At 37.4% G+C, this 24,921-nt stretch overlaps 1 protein-coding gene across 1 annotated transcript; it reads right to left on the reverse strand.

The window, feature by feature from the left end:
- On the reverse strand, positions 1 to 24,069 carry LOC120268786 (endoribonuclease Dicer homolog 4-like). Its single transcript, XM_039276059.1, has 12 exons — positions 23,851 to 24,069; positions 23,345 to 23,778; positions 22,591 to 22,691; positions 16,112 to 16,317; positions 15,820 to 16,029; positions 3,589 to 3,918; positions 3,451 to 3,498; positions 3,068 to 3,340; positions 2,571 to 2,900; positions 895 to 1,243; positions 696 to 801; positions 1 to 371 (listed from the first exon to the last, which is right to left on the reverse strand). Exons 1-12 carry the CDS (start codon positions 23,935 to 23,937, stop codon positions 215 to 217), a joined length of 2,631 nt encoding a protein of 876 aa, XP_039131993.1. The 5' UTR covers positions 23,938 to 24,069; the 3' UTR covers positions 1 to 214.
- Between the last annotated feature and the right edge of the window lie 852 nt (positions 24,070 to 24,921).

Consider the following 24,921-nt stretch of genomic DNA (forward strand, 5'->3'; position numbering starts at 1 on the left):
TATATCTATATTTATATATATGTTTTCAATATAGAATTACTTTGTCAAAATGAGAAGATAATTACTTTACATATTCCTTACAACAAACATATGCAGTGAATGGTTAAAGCTGAAGAAATGGGCATCCCAAACATACCAATGATACAAATTAATTAGCCTATCCTTCACAGCTCAATGGTATAAGTATACAAAGCCTTGCCAATCACAATATAGCTCATTGTTTGGGTAAGTATCCGAGATGCTTGAGACACCACAGTGCGCCTTGAGCGGCATGCTCTTTGGCAGCTTTCTTTTGTGGCTTAGGATCACTTTCACACTCCAGGAGGACTGAATTGATTCCATCTGCTTTAACGGAAACCATGCAAGTAAACCTGCAATGTTTCATGCAAACAGTTTGAAACCTTTTCAACAGTTTAGTTTGTTTACAGAGCAACCTGCTCATGTTGCATTCATGTATGATGAAGCAGAGAAGATTTCACATGAAAAGCATGATCTTGTCACTTTTCCGTATCTCTGATAAAATTAATATGCTAGAACTTTGCTTACTGAATAATTCCTTCTTCCTTAGAGCAAGGTTTCAATGCCAGTATAAAGTATTTCGGGCAATTGTTGCGAATCAGCTTGGAAATTTCTAAAAATCATACATGTCTATAACAAGGACATGGAATTGTTGGAAAGAGCAATGAGAGACTTACATTCTAAGGTGGCTTGGTCCTTCTTCTTTACAGCACACAAATTCCGGACGGTTCCAATAGTGGGCAGCACAAATCTCATACAGCTTCGACTTGGCTGACTTGTTACCTGAGACACATGTGAATTACATTGTAGAGTTTAGGAATATAAAAAGAATTTGAAATGCTTCTAAGTATTAACTATCATAAATTAGAATATCACCTATGGTCTCCATGTAATCATTACTGATGTCCATATTTTGTTGAATTTGCTGTTGTAAGGCTGGGTCATGTGAGTTGTTTTGAAGTTTATCGGTATGAGCAGAAGACTCTCCTGATGCCCACTTTGACAGGTTGGACTGCTCGTGATGGGAATGGTCTCCAGATGGTGGCACTTCTTGTTCTTCTTGCCAATCTAAGTCCAACTGAGTCTCAGTAAAATTTGCCTCGAGGAGATCACCAGGGTCTATTACCATGCATTCTTCATCATAGCCTATTAACTGTGCTTCTCTCTTGTGGGTTGACTGAACAATTTCCTCTAATGACTTGCTTTTATGTCTGTAACCTTTTGCCTGTCCATCCAAGTTTAACAAACAATTGAAAAATAAAAGGAGAAAAGAAAAAAGCTCCGCAGAGAGAGAGAGAGAGAGAGAATATGTGATTCATTAATGACAGTGATCAAGGAAACTATAGCAACAGCATTTCAAATACAATGAGTAAAAGAAAAATATGAAACTTCAATGCACAAAGTACCACTTGATTCACATCACATATAGGAGTCATATACAATTCCTAAGTGAATTTGCACAAAACTAGCTACTTTGCAAGACCTTCATCACTTAATGCAAATACGAAGACAAAATTGACAAGGCCAATAGGGAACTAACATATGCAAATACTGATTACAATGGCACAGGACCCTATGTAACACCATCCAAGACAAACCAAGATAAGCGGGGAAGCATACAAACTAGTAATCAATATCCACACACATAAAGAAATCCTACCACCAAAATTACTCTGCTGATCCTACACAGAACACAGACAGAGCAAACATCCCAAGAACAAAAGACAGGGAAAGCTAGTTTCCTCTAGTGCATAAGGAAAATGAAATTATCACCAAATTTTATGGTTCCGCTCATATTCTCATTGTCCATCAATCCAAACACAGCTTGAAAGGCATTTATTTACCTCTTCCTCCATGGAATCAACCCAAATTGATCTTCCTATCACTCATAAGAAACCAATAGAATCAGATAAAACATCCCTCAAAACTCTGGAAACCCAAAAGTTAGTTTTGGTTTGAGTAGGAAACAACAAAACAAGATCCACAAGCAAATAAAGGATATATATAATCTCGTCTTCTAATCCCAGATAATCCCTCAAGGCAAGCACAGTTTAAAGGAACAAATACCTCTTCCTCCATTGGATCAACCCACTGATCAAAACCCATCTTTCTTGTTCCTACTCCTTGCCAATGGACGGTAGTTTCATTACAATGCCTAGGACAGTGGGCCCCAATTACATGAAAGGGCATTGATCCACATGATGTGTCATGGTGGAAATAGGTATGGTCCAACAATTTTGTAATCCAGATCCTGCCACGTGTCCTAAATTACACGGCCAAGGCAATTCACGGACAATGGTTGGTTCTGAAGATACCAATCGCTTTATTGAAGAAACCTTTGAACATCTTTGCTTAATTTTTTTATTTTATTATTTCCTTCACCCAAGCAAAACAAAAAAATAATACTGAAACCAATCTCTTTATCTGAAGAAAAGAAAGCTTTAAACATTTGTTATTATTATTATTTTTTAATTTCCTTCACTCAAGCAAACACAAGAAAATAATACTTTTGCTTAACAATATTGATATTAATAATCAGAAAAGGTTTTTACCTTCAGCTCCCGAAGCGCTTCTTGTGCAGCCATTCTTCTAGCAACTTTGGAGCTGTGGTTGGTTGCAGTGAAACTCAAAAGCTCACCATTTGCACGAATTTCTATTCTGACTAAATAATCTCCTTTGACTTTCTCATGATCAGGAAACTGAAGCTCAAAGTTCTTAAACTGGCAAAGCTCCCGAAGTTCTCTAACAGGATTAAGCTTAAGACTAGAGAAACTCAATATTGGATTCAATAGCTTGAGCATAATTTTCCACACTAACTCCAGATTGAATCCTGAGTCCAGAAGAATGGCACCGATAGAAGATTCAACAATGTCACCAAGAACCTGCATGTGTAATTCAATTGAAGGAAAATTGTTAATGTTGTGATTTTCCAGTGCAAATATTATCATTCATTGAATGTAGACAATGGAGCAAGGCAAACTGTTCAAACTGCTCTCCAAAACTCAGCAATAATCAGAACATGAAAGGATGAAAAGCACAAGAGAATCACCTTTGGGAATGATGGCTCTTCCAACTGTTCTTGTTCTAATTCAGACAAATGAACATAACTCACAAATTCATTTATGGCCTGAGTGAGACCACTAGAATCTTTTAGTAGATACAAGTGAAAAAACTGCTGTGTTGCTATAAGCGCTAAAGAATTGTTATTGACAGTTATTGATCTCAAGTCAGTTAATTGACCTGGCTTCAGGTCAGGATAAACTGAATAGAGATATGACGTTACCAAGTACTCCATGACAGCATCGCCGAGAAACTCCAGGTTCTGTTTCAATAACAAAAGACTCAATTAAATAAATCATATACCCTGATCAGCAAAAAACTGCCCCAAATAATAAAATCATGCATATCAAGTTGTCCTTATAAAATAAGAACCTGGTAGCATCCTCCAGAGTGCTTCTGATAGGAAGGGTGCACAAAAGCCTGCAGAAGGAGACCCTTATGTCGAAATTTATAACCTAGTGATTCCTCGAGTGCTGGGATGTTAATTTTTCCAAAAAGTGACAAGTTCACCTTGCTTTCTCTTAAAACTCTATGTACATCCAAAATTTCAAACTCAACTTGAATTCCAAGCCATCGAAGAAATGCAGTTGCAGCTCTAAATCCACTCTCAACCAAAAATGCTCCAACAAGGGCTTCCACAACATCTGCAATTGTTTTTCGATGGAGCCAACGATGTGATTTAGAGCATTTAGATTTATGGGCTTCAGCTACATCAGCATCTATGTCCTGCCCTCTTTGGTAGCATGTAGTTGATTTTGTGTCTATATTGCAGGAAACCATACAAGGACGACCCAGAGCAAAAAATTGAGGGGGTTCAAATGATTCGTTGCATATGTACACCTGAAAATTAAGAACATACAAATAGTCCCCACTATATCTAAAATTGTGCTCCAAGAGCATCTACCAATCAAATAGCAGTTCATAAACCAGAAAACAAAGGAATTAGAAATAATAAATATGTTTGGGTTTGTCAAAGTCAACTACCAGTGAACTTCAACTCCTGTTCGCAATTAGCAATGACAGAAACACAGGAGCAAAAATCTATAAAATAAGCCCCAGAGAAAACTTAGCACTTCATCATTTTGATTTTTTGTTCATATTTTCTTATTGGCATTACAGCCAGATTATTATCAGTCTTGCACCTTGATACGCTAGGAAAAATGCAAATATTATGGTCAGACACGTTGCACAATCTAAGCCATCCATCACCAAATAGATAATTACCTTACAAAAAGATACAAATGACACCAGATATGGATAATTACCTACAGGGGGATACAATACTCTCATTTGGTGGTTTAACTTAATGCATAAGAGAGTTCCCTGAACACAGACACTTTAAAGATCCCCATTGCTTGTTTCCTTCCCTAGCCATCCTGTTGACATGAAAGGTGCAAAATAATAGATTTTTTACAAATATTTTTTAGAAACTTTAATTTTTTTAAACATATATATGATAAGTGCTTGTGCGATAAGAATGCGAAGTGTTCTTTCCTTATGATGAGCATTACTTTTATCAGGTTTAAGCGCTAATACATGTATTTGTGTTCTTTTGCGCATGTAGGGTTGCGAAGCTAAATATTGAGAAAAAAAGCCAATGTAGATCGTGAATGCACTATTTAATGAAATCTTGGGAAGAAACAAACCCGAAGACACAAGTCGGGCTCAAGATACGAGAATGTGTGCCAACCTCTAGGTATTCAAGCGAGTACAATGATGTGGAAGGGCACAGAAGCAGTCACATTCGAGTATCCCGATTTGTGCAATGATAGCAAGATCCTTGCTCCCAGTTTCTCCTTGGCTCCCACTGCTTCTCCTTCCCCCCTTGCGATGGCAAGTGGGGGAAATGATCCGCCTCCCGTCTCAAAACCTCCTCCATCAAGAACCTGGGCTCAAATCGCCTCTGCTGCTGCTCGTAACTCGGAGAACTCCCCGCTTTACAATCCGCAACTTCTCTCAAAAATCAAAAGCTCCACATCTCAGTTCGTTCGGCTTGATGATGATTCGGTTGCTCGCGCTCGGATGCGTTTCCAGCATTCTCTTTATGGCAAGTTTTTCGGCAAGCCCCCTCCGTTTGAACAGGTGAAGCTGTCTCTCCTTGCAAAATGGATGGATATCGGCGAGGTCTCCATTTCTGACCTCCCTAATGGCTTCTTATTAATTCGATGTGCTTCTCATGATATTAAACAAAGAATCCTTGTGGAAGACCCTTGGTCTATCAATGGTATAGTCCTTCAACTTTCACCCTGGCAAACTTTCTTTGAACCATCCTCTGCTAAACTTACCACCGCTGCTATTTGGGTTCAACTTCATAACCTATCTGTCGATTTCTGGGAGGCTGAAACCCTGGAGTCTATCACGGCTCATATTGGTAATCTTTTGAAGGTGGATGACCTTACATCTTCACTCGTTCGTTCAAGATTTGCTCGCATTTGCCTGGAGGTTGATCTCTCCAAGCCGTTGAGCCGTGGCTTTTGGCTTGGTGACGATGTGCACCGAGTCTTTGTGGTGGTCTTATACAAACGGCTTCCGACTTTCTGCTATTCTTGCGGTCTGGTTGGGCATGGGTCGAAGGCTTGTCCTCAGCCGGTGCCTGTTGGGAGGGAAAGATCTCCTCCACCCCCTTGTGCGTCACAAGGGTTGGTGATCGAATCAAACTCTCCCTCAGTGCAACCTGGGTTGACGATAACGCCATCGCAACACCGTCCCGATGAGATGAGCAAATCGTCCTTTCCAAGTTCTAACGATCTTTCGCCGGATTTGCAGTTCGGGTCATGGTTGTTAGCTCCTCGCCGGCGGGGTCATGTCCGCGGTCGTGGTGCTTTGACACGTGGCAAGCATGCGACTGTGGACGGGGCAGCCGAGACGAGGCCTGCTGACAATGTCACTCGCTCTGACATCCCCTCTGCAGCGCGAGGTATACGTGGAGGCTTCTCAGGGCGTGGCAGGGGCGGCCACACCTCCTCTCGTACACCTAGAGCCGATTACATTGATGGCAAGACTCCCTCTCCGCACGATGTTACTCTTGATTCAAATCTGACCGTTGATGAGCCTCGTTTGGTGGTCTCTCGGGACTCTGACCCACCTAACGGCTCTCTTTCAAAAATACTGATGCTCTTCGTCTGGGAAATAAGCACCCTGCCTCTCGTGCCTCCCAGTCAATTCACGACAAAGACAAAGGCAAGGCGCCTTCCATCCCGCGCACTAACTCCCCTCCACCCATTTTGCGTATGGCGCCCTTGGAAAATACCTCCCATCCTCCTAGCGACCATGGTAATCCTCATCTGATGGCGATGGATAGGGTCACTGCTGCACTAGCGTCAAACGCTCCTGACGAGGATGATCCTGGTCCTTCTTCTGATGCTGATGAAGAGGGTGTGGAGGACGTTGGTGATGAAGAAATGTCCGAGGAAGATGATGAGATCGACGATCTGATGACTCTTGATCAGTATCAAGACGTTCAGCGTAGAGAATCTTTGGTTAGGAAGAACCTTGCAGTCCCTAATGACCCGCATAAGAAGGGCAGAGTTGAAGTGGGGGGGAGCCACTCCTCCTAATTTCTCCTCTTTTTCTTCTTTCCTAATTTTTATGGATTTGGTGTTCATTCTTGCTTTTGTGTCTTTTCTCTTGCTTATTTTCATGATTAAGCCTAAGATTATTTGTTGGAATTGCAGGGGGATATCTAGTATGGATACCTCCAACCGGATCATGAGATTTATCCGTCGTGATAAACCTTATCTGCTCTGTTTAGTTGAAACTCGGGCTGACTCTCTTCGTGTGGACCGTCTAGTTAGAAAGCTTCCTTGCAGCTGGAAATGGGCGGCGATTCTAGCGAACGGTTACTCTGGAGGTATTATGGTTATTTGGAATATTTGTGTAGGCCTTGTTTCCCTTGTGGCTATTTCCAAGGGAGCTCTGCATTTGATCATCTCTTCGGATCAATCTCATAATTGGCTGATTTCGGTGGTTTATAATAGTACTCGTACTTCTTCTCAAAGGGCTCTTTGGTTTGAACTCTCTAAACTCTCCACTCTTGATTTTCCGTGGATTATTATTGGTGATTTTAATTCTATTACCTCCCCTTGTGAGCATAAAGGTGGTTCTTATAGGCACTACTCCCGCAAGGCCACTTTTTTCCTCAACTTTATTAATGATAATCGTCTTTTAGATCTTCATTTCACTGGTACTAACTTTACCTGGTGTAATAATAGAACAGGTGCCGCTCGGAGATGGGCTCGCCTTGACCGGTGCTTAGTCAATCTTGTGTGGTATTCCAAATTCAACTCGTATACTCTTTCTCACTTACCTAGGCTTTTTTCTGATCACGCCCCCCTTCTTCTTACTGTTCATAATAGTCCCTCTCGTAAGCCCGGTTTATTTAGATTTGATAATTTTTGGCTTGACTATCTGGGTTGTCATGTTGCAGTTAGGAAAGCTCTTAACTGCACTCCTAATGGCAATGCCTGACATGCTTTTAATCATCTCTTATCTCGAGTGCGATCTCATATCAAATCTTGGTATGTGACTGGCTTCAATTCTATTGAATCGGCGTTACTCTCTACCGAGGATGCTATTCAGATAGCTGAACAACAGGACATCTCCTCTCCTGATTTGCACTCTCATCTCTTAAGTCTTTATGCTAAATTTGGTGATCTTCAAAGACAAAATGCTACTAAATGGGCTCAGCGGAATCACCTACTCTGGATTTGTAACGGTGATCGGAACACAAGTTTTTTTCATAACTATGCACGTATCCGTAAGCACAGAAGTCTTATTTCTCAAATTTCTGATATCACGGGTAATATCTACTCTGACCAGAACTCTATTAATGATGCCTTTTTGAATTATTATTCTACACTGTGGTCTACTAACTCTTCTGATTCTTTATCTGACATTCTCTCTGCTTTACCGGATGACCTTCCCCGTCTGTCTTCTTCGGATGGTGATATGCTTACCCGGGAAGTTACTAAGGAAGAGGTTTATCATATAGTTATGGAGCTCCCTTCTGGTTGTGGTCCTATTGCTGGGAATCACGCTTCTTTGCTCGAGCTTCAAAGTTTTCAAATTATCCTTCTTGAAGTTTCCAGAGCTCAAATCAATCTGCATCACGTCCTCACATCCAACCGCGTTGTTTATCAAGCTCTTCTGGACAACCACTGGGCTGCTGATATACCAATTCACTTCATCAATCAATGGACTCGGGACATTAACCAGTTGTTATTCAGCGTTGGCTCCCCTCGCGTCCATCTTGTCCCCTCTGAATGGATAACACCGGCCAATCATTTGGCTTTGCTTGGCAGGAATCTTCACTCGATTTCCCTCTATCATCTGGGTAGAGATCTCCCGAAGTGGATAATGAAGGGCTTTACTTATGCAGGTTTTCAATTTTAATTTGTATTTTTGTTTGTTTGTTTGTTTTGCTTTCTTTCTTTGTTTCTGTTTTCTTTGTTGTATTTTCTTTTTCTGGTCTGTAATCCTTAGAACTCTGTAAACCTTTTTCTTTGTGATTAATAAAATAGCTCTATGAGCTCCTTCCCCTAAAAAAAAAAGAAGCGATGCGATGTATAGCGTAAACGTGTGCTGGTACTGTAGTAGGTTACTGTAGCAAAACACTTCGGTAATTTGCTGTAGCGGTACTGTTCACAACTTGCTGAAAATGAAATTACTAGAGAATCCACATGGGCATGTGAAAATCCCCCACACCCGTGTGGATGCCCGATTCCAGCCTTTTTAAAGCCTTGGCTTAGCCCGATTTCAGCATCCTTCTTTCCATCTTTTCTCCAAATTTGGAGAGGCTTGCGGCTAGAGTTTAGAGAGCCATTGACAAGGCTTTTGGAGGGGTTCTACGCCTTCGACACCGCGATTCTCTTGGAAGATAGCTATTGGGGGAGTTTTTGTCGGCACCGATCCGGCGAGGTGTGCCCTAGGCTTAACAAGGGGACCCTTGAAGAAGGCGCGACCACTCCACAAGACCATCGACACAACTATCGAGGGGGTTTTCCTATGGACTATTTGTTTTTACTTCCGATTTTACAATTGATTGTATCTTGCTCTATGGAGAGCTAAACCCCTAGTGGGTACTTGGATTGGTGAACCCTAGGATGTATTTGTTTCATTAAACCTTTTATTATGCTTTCCTTAATTGATGTTTCAATTGAGTTCCAATCTTGAATGCTTGATTGTTTGAATAATCCTTTAGAGTGACACTAGGGTTGAGAGTTCACCTTGGTAACCCTTGTGAGTGAGTGACACACCATGAAAGTTAAACAAAGCTAGATTGGAGAGGATTGAGAGGGTAAGTCAAGAGGTAACGGTGCGTCCCCTTTCCCCTCCGGTGTGATTTATCCTACATCCATTTCCTCGAGTTCTTTGCGGTCACAATAGAGTGAAGTGCTAGAGAATAAACTCCCTAGAGGATAAACTCCCTGGGGCTTAGTTGTGCAAGCGATAGAGTGAAACGTTGAAGTGAATCTAAGTATCTGGGGTTTAAATGTAACTAAGGGCCTTTCACCTGGACCAAAGGGTTAGGTCTACACATAGGAATAGGGTTTATCACTTGGAATCCCTAGAACTCCATGTAACTTTATATAGTATGAGGTGTTGAGACTGTTCGATTTCTCCGCCGAGGCATAGTATAAAATTAGTCACGGTTGACCTTAGATTTGGGACCGTGTATTGTAGGATCTCCACGACTCATTAATGCATTAATTAGAAAGCATAATAGTTGGTTTTGCACTTGAAACGATTATCCTAGGCAGAACAGTATCTGAATACCCCACTTTATATCGATTTCCTTTCCTCACTTATTTGTGCTTCTTTTTCTTGTTCTTTTATTCTTCTTTACATCACACTTTATCAACACAATCATTGTTCATCTTCACTTGATTAAGTAGCAACTTAAGTATTTTTATTCTCTACTCCCTGTGGATACGATACCCCATTCACCTGGGAATTTATTACTCGACAAACCCGTGCACTTGCGGGTCACACGCAAGGGTGTTGTCAATATGCTAATTTATAAAAAAATGGAGGGATTTGTAAAAAAACACACCTTAAAAATATAATTTGTTTAACTATATATATTTAACTTTGGATGATATATAAATTTGTAAAAAAATGAGGGAGAATTTGCAAAAGCTATATATGAATTTATAAGATCGAGAGGGGGTATTTGTAAAAAACAAGGGGGCCACGGCCCCTTTCAGCCACCCCCGGTTGCATCCTTGTCCACAATCTTCGGTAAAAAAAAAACTACATAGCACGACATAGCGCCTCCAAGCAACAAGAATCAACCTCCTCGGAAACTATCGCCATTTCTTGAAAGAGAAAACCTAGATCAAATGTATAAAGCATTTGAATAAAAAAATGGAAGCATTAATCCAAACCCTATGCAACTCTCACAAAGGATAATGCAAGTTCTAGAACATAAACGTTAAGAACTCTCCCAAAAAACCAATTGCAAAGCTCGTCCCATGTTGACTTAAGATCAACATAGAGACATCTTGCCAAAGAAGAAAGTGCTAGGCAGGCAGATTGCCCGTGCATCCTCATAGTTTACCCCAAAGATAATGAAGGGCCTTTTTGCCATTGATCGAAGCAAATAAAAATACCTTGGACCCTGTTGACTACATCAAATTTCTCAAGTCGGTCATAATCTTTCATGGGCCTTGACAACATTTTGCACATGACATTCCTAGCCATGCTGTGACGAGCAACCTGATCATGGAATTCCAGCCATGCTGTGACGGGCAACCTGATCATGGAATTCCAACCTGCTTGCAAGATCTATATCCTTGTTTAAGCAATTGGAAGAACTCTATATCAACCACTTAATCGATAGCAAGAGACCTTAGCCATGTTAATCTTTATTAGCAACAAGAAGAAACAACCGTTAATCCCAAATATTTGGTTGGCTATATGAATCATTTCCTTCCACATTGCTTTATCAAAAGAAAGACTAAATAAACCAAGCTTTGTCATATCATTAAATAAAGTTTCTCCTAAATAATTTTTAAGTCTACCTTCACCTCACATACAAACATCCATTTGAAGAGCTTTCACTTTTCTTATGGGAACATCTACAAGCTATCTAATAACATGCCACTACCATCTTAATCAGTTCTCTCTTAACCCGTAAACAAAGAGTACCACTCCCAATCTATTTCAAATAAAGTTCATTCATTAATCAATCCTTCCAAATAACACTTGACGTCCATCTTAACTTCTTATTTCGGTTGTGCATCCTTGGAGTGTGTTGTTTCTTAATCACCCAACAATCTGGCACATACATCATAGCTAGTCTAACAACCATTTCATAAAATTTACCCTTTAATCAAAAAGCATTTTACTATTACATAAAACTTTAGAAGCACCCATTCAGTTTATGGAACCTGACAATTTTTAAGTCTATCTTCACCTTATATGCGACCATCCACTTGAAGAGCTTCTACCATTCTTATAGGAACATCTACTGGTCATCTAAGGACATGCCACTACCATCTTAATCAGTTCTCTCTTAACCCGTAAACAATGAGTACCACTCCCAATCTATTTCAAATAAAGTTCATTCATTAATTAATCCTTCCGAATAACACTTGACATCCATCTTAACTTCTTATTTCGGTTGTGCATCCTTGGAGTATGTTGTTTCTTAGTCACCCAACAATCTGGCACATACATCATAGCTAGTCTAACAACCATTCCATAAAATTTACCCTTTAATCAAAAAGGCATTTTACTATCACATAAAACTTTATAAGCACCCATCCATTTTATGCAACCTAACAATTTTTAAGTCTATCTTCACCTTATATACGACCATCCACTTGAAAGAGCTTCCACCTTTCTTATTGGAACATCTATAGGTCATCTAAGGACACACCATCTTAATCGATTCTCTCTTTACTTGTCAATGATGAGTGTCACCTGGCTTAAAAAGCACCCATCCATTTTAAGCAACATGCGTTGATCCTATTTGTAATATCTTCTATAAGTTCCACGCCCTCTTGGATTATAAAGCCTAGTTACCAAATAATTCTGCATCTACTAATCTCAATATCATCCGTCCTAACTTCACCCTCGATTTTACTTGCCTTAATACTAAAATTACAATTCAAATATTCTATTTTTTTACCATACTGAACTTGAAGTCTTTAGCTTCTAAAGTGTTTCTCCACATCTCCAGCTTCAAGTTGGCATCTTCCCAACTTTCAACAACCAAGACTACATCATCAGCAGAAGGTATATATCAAGGAATCTGATTATAAATATGCTTAGTCAATTAATCCATAACCAAAACATACAAGTAGAAGCTTAATGTTGAACCGTAATGTAGACTCATAGCATTTGGGGACTCTCTAGATTCTTCCAATACAATTATAATGCTAGAAGCAAAGTTATAATACATATCTTATATAAGATCTATGTACCTAATAGTAATCTTCTTTTCTAAAACACACCTAAGGACCTCCTCAATTACCCTATCATATGCCTATCTTAGATCACTAAAGGTCATGTACAAATCTTTCTTTCTATCCTTATATTTCACCATTAACTGCCACAAAAATATAGATTGTTTCGATCTCAAGACCTTTGACGTAACCTTAATGAACCCACACCGTAGTTACACTCATAAAGAACTACATTAGTCACCATTCCAGTTGTTTTTGTTAAAGAGACAACCCAAAAGTCTACCATAGCTCCTAAACAGAGATGAAAAAACATCAATACCAAAGAGATCCAGGCAATAAGACAAGAATAAGCGAATTGAGACAAATTGAGAGAGAAAAACTAAATAAAAACAGCAAAAACCCTTCAAGAGATACAAGACTTAACCCAAGTAAAAGATCAAAGGGGACACTCTTGCATGCTTTTGTTAAAATCGAGAGACCCTAATCATAAACCAAGGACATCCTTATGCAAATTCATGACTAATAGATCGTTAAGTGGCCTTTGAAGATGAAGGTAGTCGCCAACCAAAGAATCAAGAGAAAGTAATATCATTCCAACATGAAAACAAACACAGTGCCGAAGAGTTCATGCACCTTAGAGACAAGATTGAAGTTCTAGTTTAACGAGGGTATTTTTTTATGTCTAGCAAGACAATTTAAAGGTCTACTTATTAGCTCCAAGGTAGAACCAATAATCAAAAGGCATCATCCACCATATATCGAGAGGTCAAGCTATAGGAAGTAAGGTTAGCTCAAGATGGAAAAGCTACACTAGAATGCTCATCCAAACTAAACCGCCAAAAAAGCTGCTGCTCTCTTTACTAACGACATTGAAGTAATCTACATTACTCATGATGAAAAAACTTGTGTTTGCCACAATTACTACTGGTTTTGACATCATATGCGTCCTTATTGATAGTGGAACCTTGATAACATCACTACCTAGCTTTATTAAAAGATACAACACAACCAGAGGAAATGATCAACCACCCACTTATAGGCAGTTCTCCACCAAAGTAACAGTGACGGTGAACTTCATAGTGGTTAAGTGCCATTCTTGCATTATGATCAACATTCATTAACCACCTTTTAAACTCTTAAGAGTAATAGACTCCACAAACCACCACACGACAAGTTGCCCACGACAATGCTACATCCAATTTGAAGAACTACAAGTCAAACGGAAGAATGTGACAAAAGAAAAGTAGCTTCTTAAAAAAGTGAAGTACCATGACCATGGCCAAGACTGGCAAAAAAGCAACCAATGCCGCCATGGCTTAAAGTATGTTCGCCCTCCTCAAGAAGACTATCTTTAACTAAAAAAAAGTCCTCGACCTCAACCAGCGTCTTTGGGATAAAATCCCCTTAAAGGACACACCTCCTTAACATTAGAAATGACCAAAAAGATTGAGCTCCTCATTGAAACTGTTGGAAATATAGTACCACATCGGTTGTGTGATAGAAGTATAATGAGTTTATATATAGGTATAAGGGGTTGAGCCACTAAGTCTTGAGACTTTTTGGTGTAAGACCCCTACGCCCATATAGGACCCACTAGTACCAAAATATAAAATCTAACAGAAACCTTCATTTTCTTCCTTGACAATCTTAGAGGAAGGATATCCATTCCACAAACAAAAAGGTGCCAAGCCATCTTGCAACTCCCTAAAAGTGCAAACGGAAAAAAAAAAACGATCAGCAAAAGTAAGGCAAGCATCCTACCTTCACAAGGAATAAGCCCAGCTACACATAAGTTCCTAATTAACATGAAGACAATTAGAGGAGCTTGAATTGCTCCTCGGCAAAAACCAAGTTCGGACAAAATGGCATCAAGCTTGGGAGCACTATATAAGGTTAGAACCCCGCATCCAAACTTGAAAGAAAATAAGAAAAACCCAACTTCCAATGATGAATTGAGAAAAGAGCTTTCCTTAAGAACAACCTATGGGGTCCAGCATAAATAATACTAGTCCTAATAGTTACCTTCTTAAGGCAAAAAGAAAATGGAACCGACAAAAACTAATTCCAAACCAAAAAAGACAACATGAAAGACAAAACCACGAAGAATCCTTTAAGAGTTTACGACAAGCCAAAAATACAAATAAAAAATCTCAAAAAGTTAAAGGAAGATAACGGTAAGCTCGAAAAGCCTTGACGAATAACGTCAATTCTCTAGATGCCCAAGAACAGGCTTCCTCGCCGAAGCTCAATACCCTTGCTTAAAAGGAACTCGAATGTTGAACCCATCACCAATTCAAATGCAGTCAAAGAACTATTGTCACTCCGACAACCACTTCAAGCCTCCTAACGGAAAACCCTCAAGATCGTTACTCATCCTCATAGACAAGGCACCTTCTAATTCAGCTAAGCGCTACCTCTAGACTCTCTTGATGAAGCGCCAAAATGTGTGAGTCAGATCAAAGAAGATTCCCATCAAAGCGAAGAAAAATAGGAGGTGCTACATCGAGAGTGTCCACTACCATAAAGCACCTTGGAAACCAAGACATTATGTTCATCATAAGCAATGATCAAATGAACCACCAGAACGAGCTTTTCAACTCAGCTCACTACCAGAAAGCACCTCAAGCACCAAATAATCAAGGTTAAGACCATGTCAATCTGGCAACTAGAACCTTTAGCACAATGATACCCAGGGTCTAGCTTGAACTCTAACCCATCTGAAGCTGCAGATGGGTCGGCCCCAAGAACTACGTGAGAAGGAGGCAAATTATAGACAAAAAAAAAACCTAACATTATTGCTGAACACATGACATGATTTAACCTATCCATAGCTAGCTATAGATAATCATTGTATAAAAAAAATCACACAAGATAGGGAATATTACCCTATAATGGGATGGAAATCGCCAAAACAATGGAAAAATTGTAACCCTCTTTTCCTTCATGCATGGCAGTCAAGCATCAGAGAATTCCTCTAAGCATAAGCACTCAGAGGACCCTTATGCCCCTTATGTGTGCCCAGAAAAACCAATAACAACTTTAAAGCATTTGAAGACTCCGATAAACTGCTAAACCAAAACTTCACCTTACCCAAGGCAATAAATAAAATTATTGAACACTGAAACAATCAATAGCCTCCCAAATCTTCGAGTCCCATTAACAATATATTATTAAAAGATAGAAATATTTGAGTTCAAAAGAACATATATATTTACAGAAAAACAAGAATGTATAACTTTAATAAACACACATAATTCAATATATAACAAAAGCTAGAGGAGGAAAAGATTCATTTTATCAGAAAAGAATATAACCTGTAAAACATACTTACCTGCAAATTATTCTTAATTGCTAAATCATATAGATTTGCATTGTTAACAATACTAGAGCGCCTCTTAGTTAATTGCCCTTCATCAAGACCCTCGAACGAGAGGAAACTATGTCGGCCAACTGCATATTTCAAGAAGGCATCACCAAGCACCTCAAACCTCTCAAGGGAGAGACGCTCCAAGCATTTCTCCGTAGTGAGCGCTTCTAGGATCTAATATTTTAGTATTGTTGGTCAACTACTTATAAATATGCTCACAAAGACTAATACAAGAATTTGGATGGAAAAGTCTTACACAGTCACCACTAATCTCCGAGGCCTCTCGGAAAGATCTTGACATAACATCCTTTAATTCAACAGCAAGAAGTAAACTTTCAAGCCGATGCATTAAAGAAGGCAATAATGACAACGAACTGCCAATATCCTTTGAGAAACCCACAATCTTTAAACAACATAGTTCTGCGGGTATCACGTCAAAATGTTCCTCTATTTCACGAACCACTGTTGGAAACAAAAAGAAACACTATGAATGTGTGCAGAATAAAACATCATGTTGGAACAAAATGACCTTCATTTATAATGATGGATATGATTAGTAAACCACAGTATGCAATTCAAATTTGCATTTTGAACTTCGTAATTAAATTAAATAACATGTACTACTACTCTTCACTGATGGATCATGATTTGGTGAAAGAAAAAAGTTGTTGGTAGTCTCTCAGACAAATGCAAAGCAGAACTTCTTTCAAAGTCAATATTAGAAAGTATTTCTAATTAAACATGAATAAAGTCCAACAGGAATGACCAAATTAAACTAGCCATGACAATTCTACACTTCCGGATTCTGATCATCTCACAGAATTAACTTACCACATAACCAACGACAGTTAAACTTATAACATACTATGTTTCACCACTTGGTCATTCAATGCCCATAAATCAGCTCATCATGGAAATGTGTAGGACAATCCAATTAACAATACCTTTTGGCAAAGGGGCATTTTAGTATTGCACAAACAAAGATTTCTTTCTTCTTTCTTTCTGTTTTTGGCTATATCGGAGAAAGTTGACATTGAAAATGAGATCAGAAGTCAACAACACAGGTTTTTTCCTTTACAACAGTGGGCTATGAACCATGGCCACTATGAACCATGAACACAGAGACAACAACACAACAATATTTGAAGATTGAGGACATTGGGTACGGTGGGTCACAACAACAAAACATATTTTAATATTTATTATAAATGTAAACCATCATATTTTTTACTCGAATATTAGTAAATTGTCTAGTAGCTCTATTGCAATTTGTTATAATATATGTGAACAAAAAGTCTTTTTAAGATTAGACAAAAATAACAAGTAAATAGTAAACACAAAAAAAAAGATAGGATGCTTTGGCAATTTGTTACATATGATGTTGTGTTAAATAACTGAAGTTTGTGACTTATATATTTGACTAGCTACTAGATAATATAAGGATACTAGATCTTTGAATAACTACTTATATATGCTTCACAATATATGTGCGTAATCCGTTACATGTGTGGTATTGTGCGATACACTGTGTCCAGTCATGTCCATGTCTAACACCAATACAACACCGGTAAGCATAATGTCGTGTCTAGCCTTATGTGGGCCTAACTAATCTGTCTCTCTTTGTTCAACAAACAGTTCAAATATATGTGAAAAACTCCTTTTTCAGAATGATCTACAATTATTTAACTACCTGATACTAACCCCATGTTTGGTTGGGGGGGTTTGGAGGGGTAAGGGGGGAGTTCGGAAGAGTATAGGTTGTTTGGTTAGGGGAGTTTGGAGGAGGAGAAGGAGTTTGGAGGGGTGATGCACCCCTCCCCGCGCACTCCTCCAAATCGGGGTCTTTTGGAGGAGTGTTGTTTGAAGGGGGGGAGGGGAGGGGGGTTTACCATAATACCCTCATTCATCTAAATATATTACTATTGTATGCTATTTAAAAGCAGTTCTGCAGCTGTTCCCTCCTCTTCTCATTTTCTCGGACAATTAGTTCACTAGTCGTTCCTGGGACAAGAACTCATATAGCACCAGATCAACTCCATTGCTTGTTTTCTATTGTTGCTACTCCATCAAGGTAAGTGCTTGAAGCAGGATCTCATAGTTATTAACATTTTGTTTTACATAAGCTTTCCATAGTTACAACCAAAGTTACCAGGAACGGGGTACGTCTTGGTACCTGGTACGAAAACGGGAACTTGGTACCTAACTTGGAAATTTTATGGTATGAAGGGGGTAGGCTTAATTGGTACGATATTTCGGGTCGTGGTACGCTTCATAATAGTTTTAGGATCATAAATAAAAATCTTCATAAAATATAAACAATTTTGTATGAGTAAAGTTTGAGTTGATTTACTTAACATTGAAAGTTGAAATATTACCACAAAATGCTAATATGAGACATAACATTTCATAAGTTTTAAAATTAATATGAAAGTTTAAGATAAATAACATGTTCAGTTGCATTAATATTATGAAAACACTTCAAAGTTCAAACATTCTAGAGACAGGCTGCAGCATACTTCAAGGTTTAAACTTTAAGCTTTAATATTTCAGAAACAAAAAACAGAGGCTACAACATAAGTCATACATTAAGATTCAAAAGTCATACACTTCTATTCTCGGACCAAAAAGCTAAGGATTTCTATTAGGAGATGAAAGTTCACTAGTTTTCATTAATATGTAATTCATTAAAAAAGAGAGGCTAAGAATTTCTATTAAGAGATGAAAGGTCACTAGTTTTCATTAATATGTAATTCATTAAAAAAGAGAGACTAAGAATTTCTATTAGGAGATGAAAGGTCATTAGTTTTCATTAATATGTAATTAATTCTCTAGAGATTTTGACTGTTGGTTATTTTTTGCATTGTTATTGTTGTGTAAGTGTAACTTTAATGGCATTCATAATTGAACCAAGGCATAGGCTCTAGCTACATCATGGCCTAGGTTATTGTTTTGGAACTTGGATTCTTGGTTTTTCCACCCCATTTATTTTTCACTTTTTTTCTCATTGATTTTCCACCACTACTATAAGTTTTTAAAAATTCAAGACATTGGTTTTCTATCAGCTAAAGAGAATTGCTCTTGCATGTCTCTTCCCTTTGTCATTTATTCTTTGTTTTATTCCAACCTATTTTATTCTTCCTATACATCCTAGTTACACTAAAAAATCCATTCAAATTCCATGAAAAAACAAATACAATCAAAACTCAAAAGTCATGCCTAATATCAACCTAGCCTTCTCTTCTGCTTCTCATCTTCGGTGGTTTTAAGCATCATATCTAAGCAACTAGTGGTACCTTTCCCTCCTTCTCATATTTGGCAAGCTTAAGCTTCATATTTGAGCAACTAGTGGCAACCTTCTCTTCTTCTCTTTGGTGCCTTTAAGCTTCACATTTGTCTTAAGTTTAAAACTTTAGAAGCATTGCCTTTCCTATCTTTCAAACTCATGCTCCCTTAATTTCTTCAAACTCTTGGATCGTTTCTTTCATGGAACCAATTCCCGTTCCTAACGTCCCCGGAACTTAAACGAACCACGATCCGGATCGCACGAACCGGTTCATGGTTCCAGGGGGGTTGTAACGATCCTGGTAACATTGGTTACAACAACTGAACTTGTAAAAATTGCTATACAAGCATCAGAAATGCATTCGGTTAGAGGCTAATTAATAATTTCCCAAGTATTCATTTAACATTATGGTATAGATCAAGTGTTTGTAAATGTGAGTAATTAATTCGGTTAGAGGCTCATGCAGTGGTTTTATTTTGCTTAGATAGCCATAATTGCTTATATTGTTGCCAAGATTTCAAATTTACTATATATTGTCATCATTGTTGGCAGGATTTCAAACTCTTTCAATTTTTTTTAGTGGTTTTCTTTCTGAACTTTTAATCAACATTCTGACTTCATCATAGCCTTTTGATGAAAATCAATTTCTATATATGATTTATGTAATAATTCTCATAATTTATTTTTTTCTCAAATTTAGATGGATAACGATGAAATTATAGGATGGTGGATTATCGTGAAAAATATGGTAGCTCATGTTTGTCTCATTGCTCAATGGTATTTCCTCCAAATGCATTCTCGTAAAAGAAAAATAACATACACCATGAGCTCTGAAAGAGAACAAATTAAAGACGATATAATGACACGTATTACAAACAGTGAGACTAGTCATAATGTAGTGAGAATGAGACCTTCTACATTGTTGAAGTTAACTGAAATGTTAGAGAAAGCAGGTGGCCTACGACCTACACGATGGGCAAGTGTAAATGAACAAGTTGCAAAGACCTTATATATACTAAGTTACTAACACATAGTGCCAAGAATCATGAAATGAACTTTTGGTTTCGACGTTCAAGAGTGACTATTAGACGCCATTTACATAATGTCATACAAGCTATAGTCCAATTAGAAGATAAATTTCTTATCCAGCCTAATGGTGTGACGGTCCCTCCTAAGATACTTTGTAATGAAAGACTTTTTCCCTACTTTAAGGTAAATTTTTAAATATTTTAGCACATGTACATCTATTTCACACAATTGATAACAATAAGCATTTTGCCATTAATATTTGGTAGAATACTCTACTTAGTCCCTCTAATATAGTCAATCTGCCTTTTTGGCCGCTTTAATATGATTTGTTCCTAGAAAGTCCATATATTTTAATTTTTAAGAAATACAAGTCAATTTCTCCTATATAATATCCCTAGGAAGTCCCTATGAGGACTTACATTTCTCAAAAATTAAAATACAGGGACCTCCTAGGGACAAATTATATTAGGGGGACCAAAATGGCAGATTGACTATATTAAAGGAACTAAAAAGGGTATTCTACCTTAATATTTATATCATGTTCATGTGTAATGATTGTGTTGGCGCAATTGTTGGGACTTATACGTGTAAAAGTGGCTTGTGAAGATGTTCGTAAGTATCGCGGTAGGAAAGACTATCCAACACAAAATGTCTTAGCGGCGTGCACATTTAATTTAAAATTTACATACATACTTACTGGATGGAAAAGTACTGCATCAGACTCTAGAATTATTAAAAATGCATTGACGAGAGAGGATAATTTGAAAATGTTATATTAAGTGAAAAGTTAATATAATACGTGGATAGTTGGCTTAGTAAGTTAAAAAACTCAATAATAAGTGGTTTAATATAAAAAATAATTATGAGTAGAAACATTTTAAATTAAGTGAAAACTTAATATAATACGTGGATAGTTGGTTTAGTAAGTGAAAAAACTCTATAATAAGCGGTTTACTATAAAAAAAAATAAGTAAAAACATGTTATATTAAGCGAAAAACTTAATATAATGTGGATAGCTAATTTAATAAGTGAAAAAGCTCTATTATAAGTGGTTCATTTGTTTTAGAGTGATGTTTACCCTGGTTCCAGGGTTGGGTTAGCAACCCCACCCCCAGGGTTAGCATTCAGTCCCAATTTCTACCCAACTATTCTGTCTGAATAATATTTTTCTCCTTTTTAAATTGAAAACTTATTTATATTAAAAATATATATATTACTTGAAGATAATATATTTGATATATTAATATTAACCGATAGAATAGAATAGTGTGACTATCATTATCCTATTATATTAATTAATTAATTATAAATCATAATGGTTACCCTTGTGTAACCCCGGCCTCAAAGTTATTAACCCCCACTTCAAATTTTTTTACTATTTTTATTAATTTGAATTTTTTTATGTAGGTGATTATGTCTTATCTCAAAATAATGTTATCCTAATTACAATAATTTGTAATTTAATTTTGTGAAATATAAGATATTTCTTATTTAACTTTGATTGTAAAAAATATTTTAAAAATATTAAATAATTTTATATCCAAAGGGCCTGCAAACTATTTTTTCACTAATAAAATTTCTCATTTCGTTTGATTTAAGGAAAAATTCACATTCTATTTTTCTTGTTTGGCTCTATGAAAGAAAAATCTTAAAATGTTGGCTGAGATCAAGATAGATATTTGGCATAAAAATAAGCTAACATTACAAAATGTAGATAATTCATTTTATATAAAAAAGGAAAATTGGTCAATATACATTATACTCCCCCTCACTCCTCCATCTAACCAAACAAAAAATTTGAATCACCCCTCCTCACCACTCCAATGAACCAAACATAGTATTTTTACAAATCCTCCATCCTCCTCCCCTCCTAACTCCCCCTGTGAACCAAACAAGGGGTTAGTGAATTTAATATAGTTGTCACTTCCAAAAATAGAGTGTCAACCTTAAATATTGCACAATGAACGGACATTTTGTGTTAGACACAACACAGACAAATTTCGACTAAGTAATTGTGAGCCCGACACTAATTCAAAAGCAGCCTATTCTTAGTTGGATCCTGCTACCTTCCCCTCTCAGCCTTTTAAGCAGCTTCAATAAGAATCAGACAAGATGGCATGAACAAGAAATGCATTGTAAATTAGTTATATTTCTTAATGACAAATTGTAATTTAGTTACCCTCATGCCTTTGATCCTAGACTAGATGATTTTCTCTAATCAGGACAGCAAATTGTAAATTTGCCCCTCACGACAACTAGGTTCAGGTGGACATCTTCATGGCCATTATTTTTTCAGGGATATCTACTCATATTCATCATGCTTAACAAAAGGTACATGCAAAGCAAAAAAAAGATAAAAGAAAACCCAAAATTCAAATTAGAATATGGAGCTAATAATGTATAAATAAAAATGTAATATTACCTGTACTCTCTTGTAATCGATTATGCAGCAGATTACGCAAGGCAAAAAGTTGTTTTGCTTTTAAAAATGGTTGATCTGGATGTTTTAGCTGAATGCCAAACCTGAGTTTTATCACCAAATGCATCAAAGAATATTTTAAATGATGGTATATCTATCATAAGCACCTTAAAAATTACTGAATGAAAGAAAGCTGACGAAAAACATTTTTCAGGTCCTCAAATCAACAAATATAGTTCTAGGAATACAGGTGGTTGGTTGGTAACATCCCCATAGTACCTAAATTAAACTACTTATATAGGTGATAAGATCCACAGACTATGGGAACACAATGAAATTCTATAACAACAATGTAAGTTCTTCGACCATCAACTATTATTAATCAACTACAGGGAGAATTCAAACAGAGGAAATTCTATTGGCATCTAGTGATGATTTAACACTTTAAGGCATTGCAGCGCAATGATGATTTAGTGGATGGAAGGCAAAATTAAACTTTTTGAATTTAAACTTTCTTATCAATTGGTGACGCACAAATCAACTCAAAGCTATAAAATCAGATTTCTGTTTGGCCTAATTGTAAAATCATGGGACAATTCCATAATATTGTGACCACATAGAAAGCACCAAGTCAAACTTTCTATTACTAACATGACTATATCTACCATTACAAATGTTGATCAAGTTGAATATGCAGAAAAAATCCACATGTAGTTAATATCTTCAAATTTAATTGTATGTCAGTATACTCAAGTACCTTTCCTTATAATGTTGTGCATTACTTATATCCTTTGAACCCTTGCGTCGACTATTGGCATTGATATCATCAACTATGCCATCAATGAAGAAAAATTGCTTATTATGCGGAGTGAAGATCAAGCTGTGAAGGACATCAACCTTTTTAACAGGACCATTAAGAAGTTCCAATGTATCATTGATGGGCACATAATCCATTCTGTCAGAATTCACTTGGCATCCAAACGCAGGAGATGATAAACAGCATCTGATTGTATGCCAATCAATAACCACAGACCGCCCATCTGCACACTGCTTGACTGGAAGTAAAAGATAAAAAGTCAATGAACAGTGTGATTTCAGATTACTACCCAAGAGAACAACATCAGAGAAAAACTCAGATCTGTCGAGGATGACTTTAAGGAACATTTCCTGAAATTTTTGTGCAAGAGTAATCTGCGGAAAAAAAAAAAAAATGTATGAATTGAGAATTTCAGCAAACTTTTAGGATAAAAGTAACATTCTCACCTCTTCTCTGCTGAAAGTTAAAACACCAGAAGAGATAAAGCTGGTCTTAACAATCCTACCATGCGCAAGATGTAAATCAACTTTCATAGCTTCAGCTTCCTTAGGAAGTGGACACTTCACAACCAGACCAAACTTCCGGTAAACTCTATCCTCTGGAATGGGAATAAATTTTATTTCATAGAAATGTAGTGGTACATGAGCCTCAGAATCAGACCATGGTTCTTTTAGACCAGATGGCACTAACATTTCATGGAGTTCTTCTCTAAGATAGTCATCTGCAAAAGGTAATTGCCTTTTAAAATAATAGGCCTAAAATGTAATAAATGTAATTGAAGACATATAACCGATAATTGTGCAATGAAGGTAAACCTTCATTTTCTTCACATTCAGAAGCATTAGCTGTCCCTTTTTCCATGATCAGGCCAAAAAGGTGATTCGACAAAAGCACCTCGTTCATGCAAAAAGTAATGCAGGCTTGTAAAGGGAAGCAACTCTCTTAGCTTCATCCTTAGATGAACAAGGAGAACTATCAACCTGGCGAGGACATTTGGAGGGAGGATCACTCGACATGTTATCCCATCTAGGTTTTCGAGATAGAAGAATTTGGGTTGTGGAGTGAAATACTACAGAACTCATATTAAGTGAAATGATTTAAATGAGGTAGTGCAGAGGTTTATCATTAGATAAAAAGCCACTCACATGTCTCGAGGAAGTTTGGCACAGTAATGAAGAGAGTGAAATGCTGCATCCTGTACTGACAGATGCACCCGTGGAATAAACTTTATATATTTTCTCCTCTAAATCATTCAGTGATTCCCTTAGATGTTCTAGATATGACCTCTTTTCTTCATGATATCTCTCTAGTGAAAAAGATTCCAGTAACATCTCATCTAGCTCATTTCCCCCTACAAATCAGATAATGGAGTTATTGATTTGAGAAGTTGAAGTTAAGCACAAACAAATCCCTAATGCATGATGATGCACTCATCACTGACACAAGAAAATACCTCTCTAGAGAAAGACATATTCAGATGTTAGCAGCCTCTTGATTGTATAGCAATACGTAACTGA

This window comes from Dioscorea cayenensis, chromosome 9 (genome assembly GCF_009730915.1).
Source record: "Dioscorea cayenensis subsp. rotundata cultivar TDr96_F1 chromosome 9, TDr96_F1_v2_PseudoChromosome.rev07_lg8_w22 25.fasta, whole genome shotgun sequence".
NCBI classification, from domain to species: domain Eukaryota; kingdom Viridiplantae; phylum Streptophyta; class Magnoliopsida; order Dioscoreales; family Dioscoreaceae; genus Dioscorea; species Dioscorea cayenensis.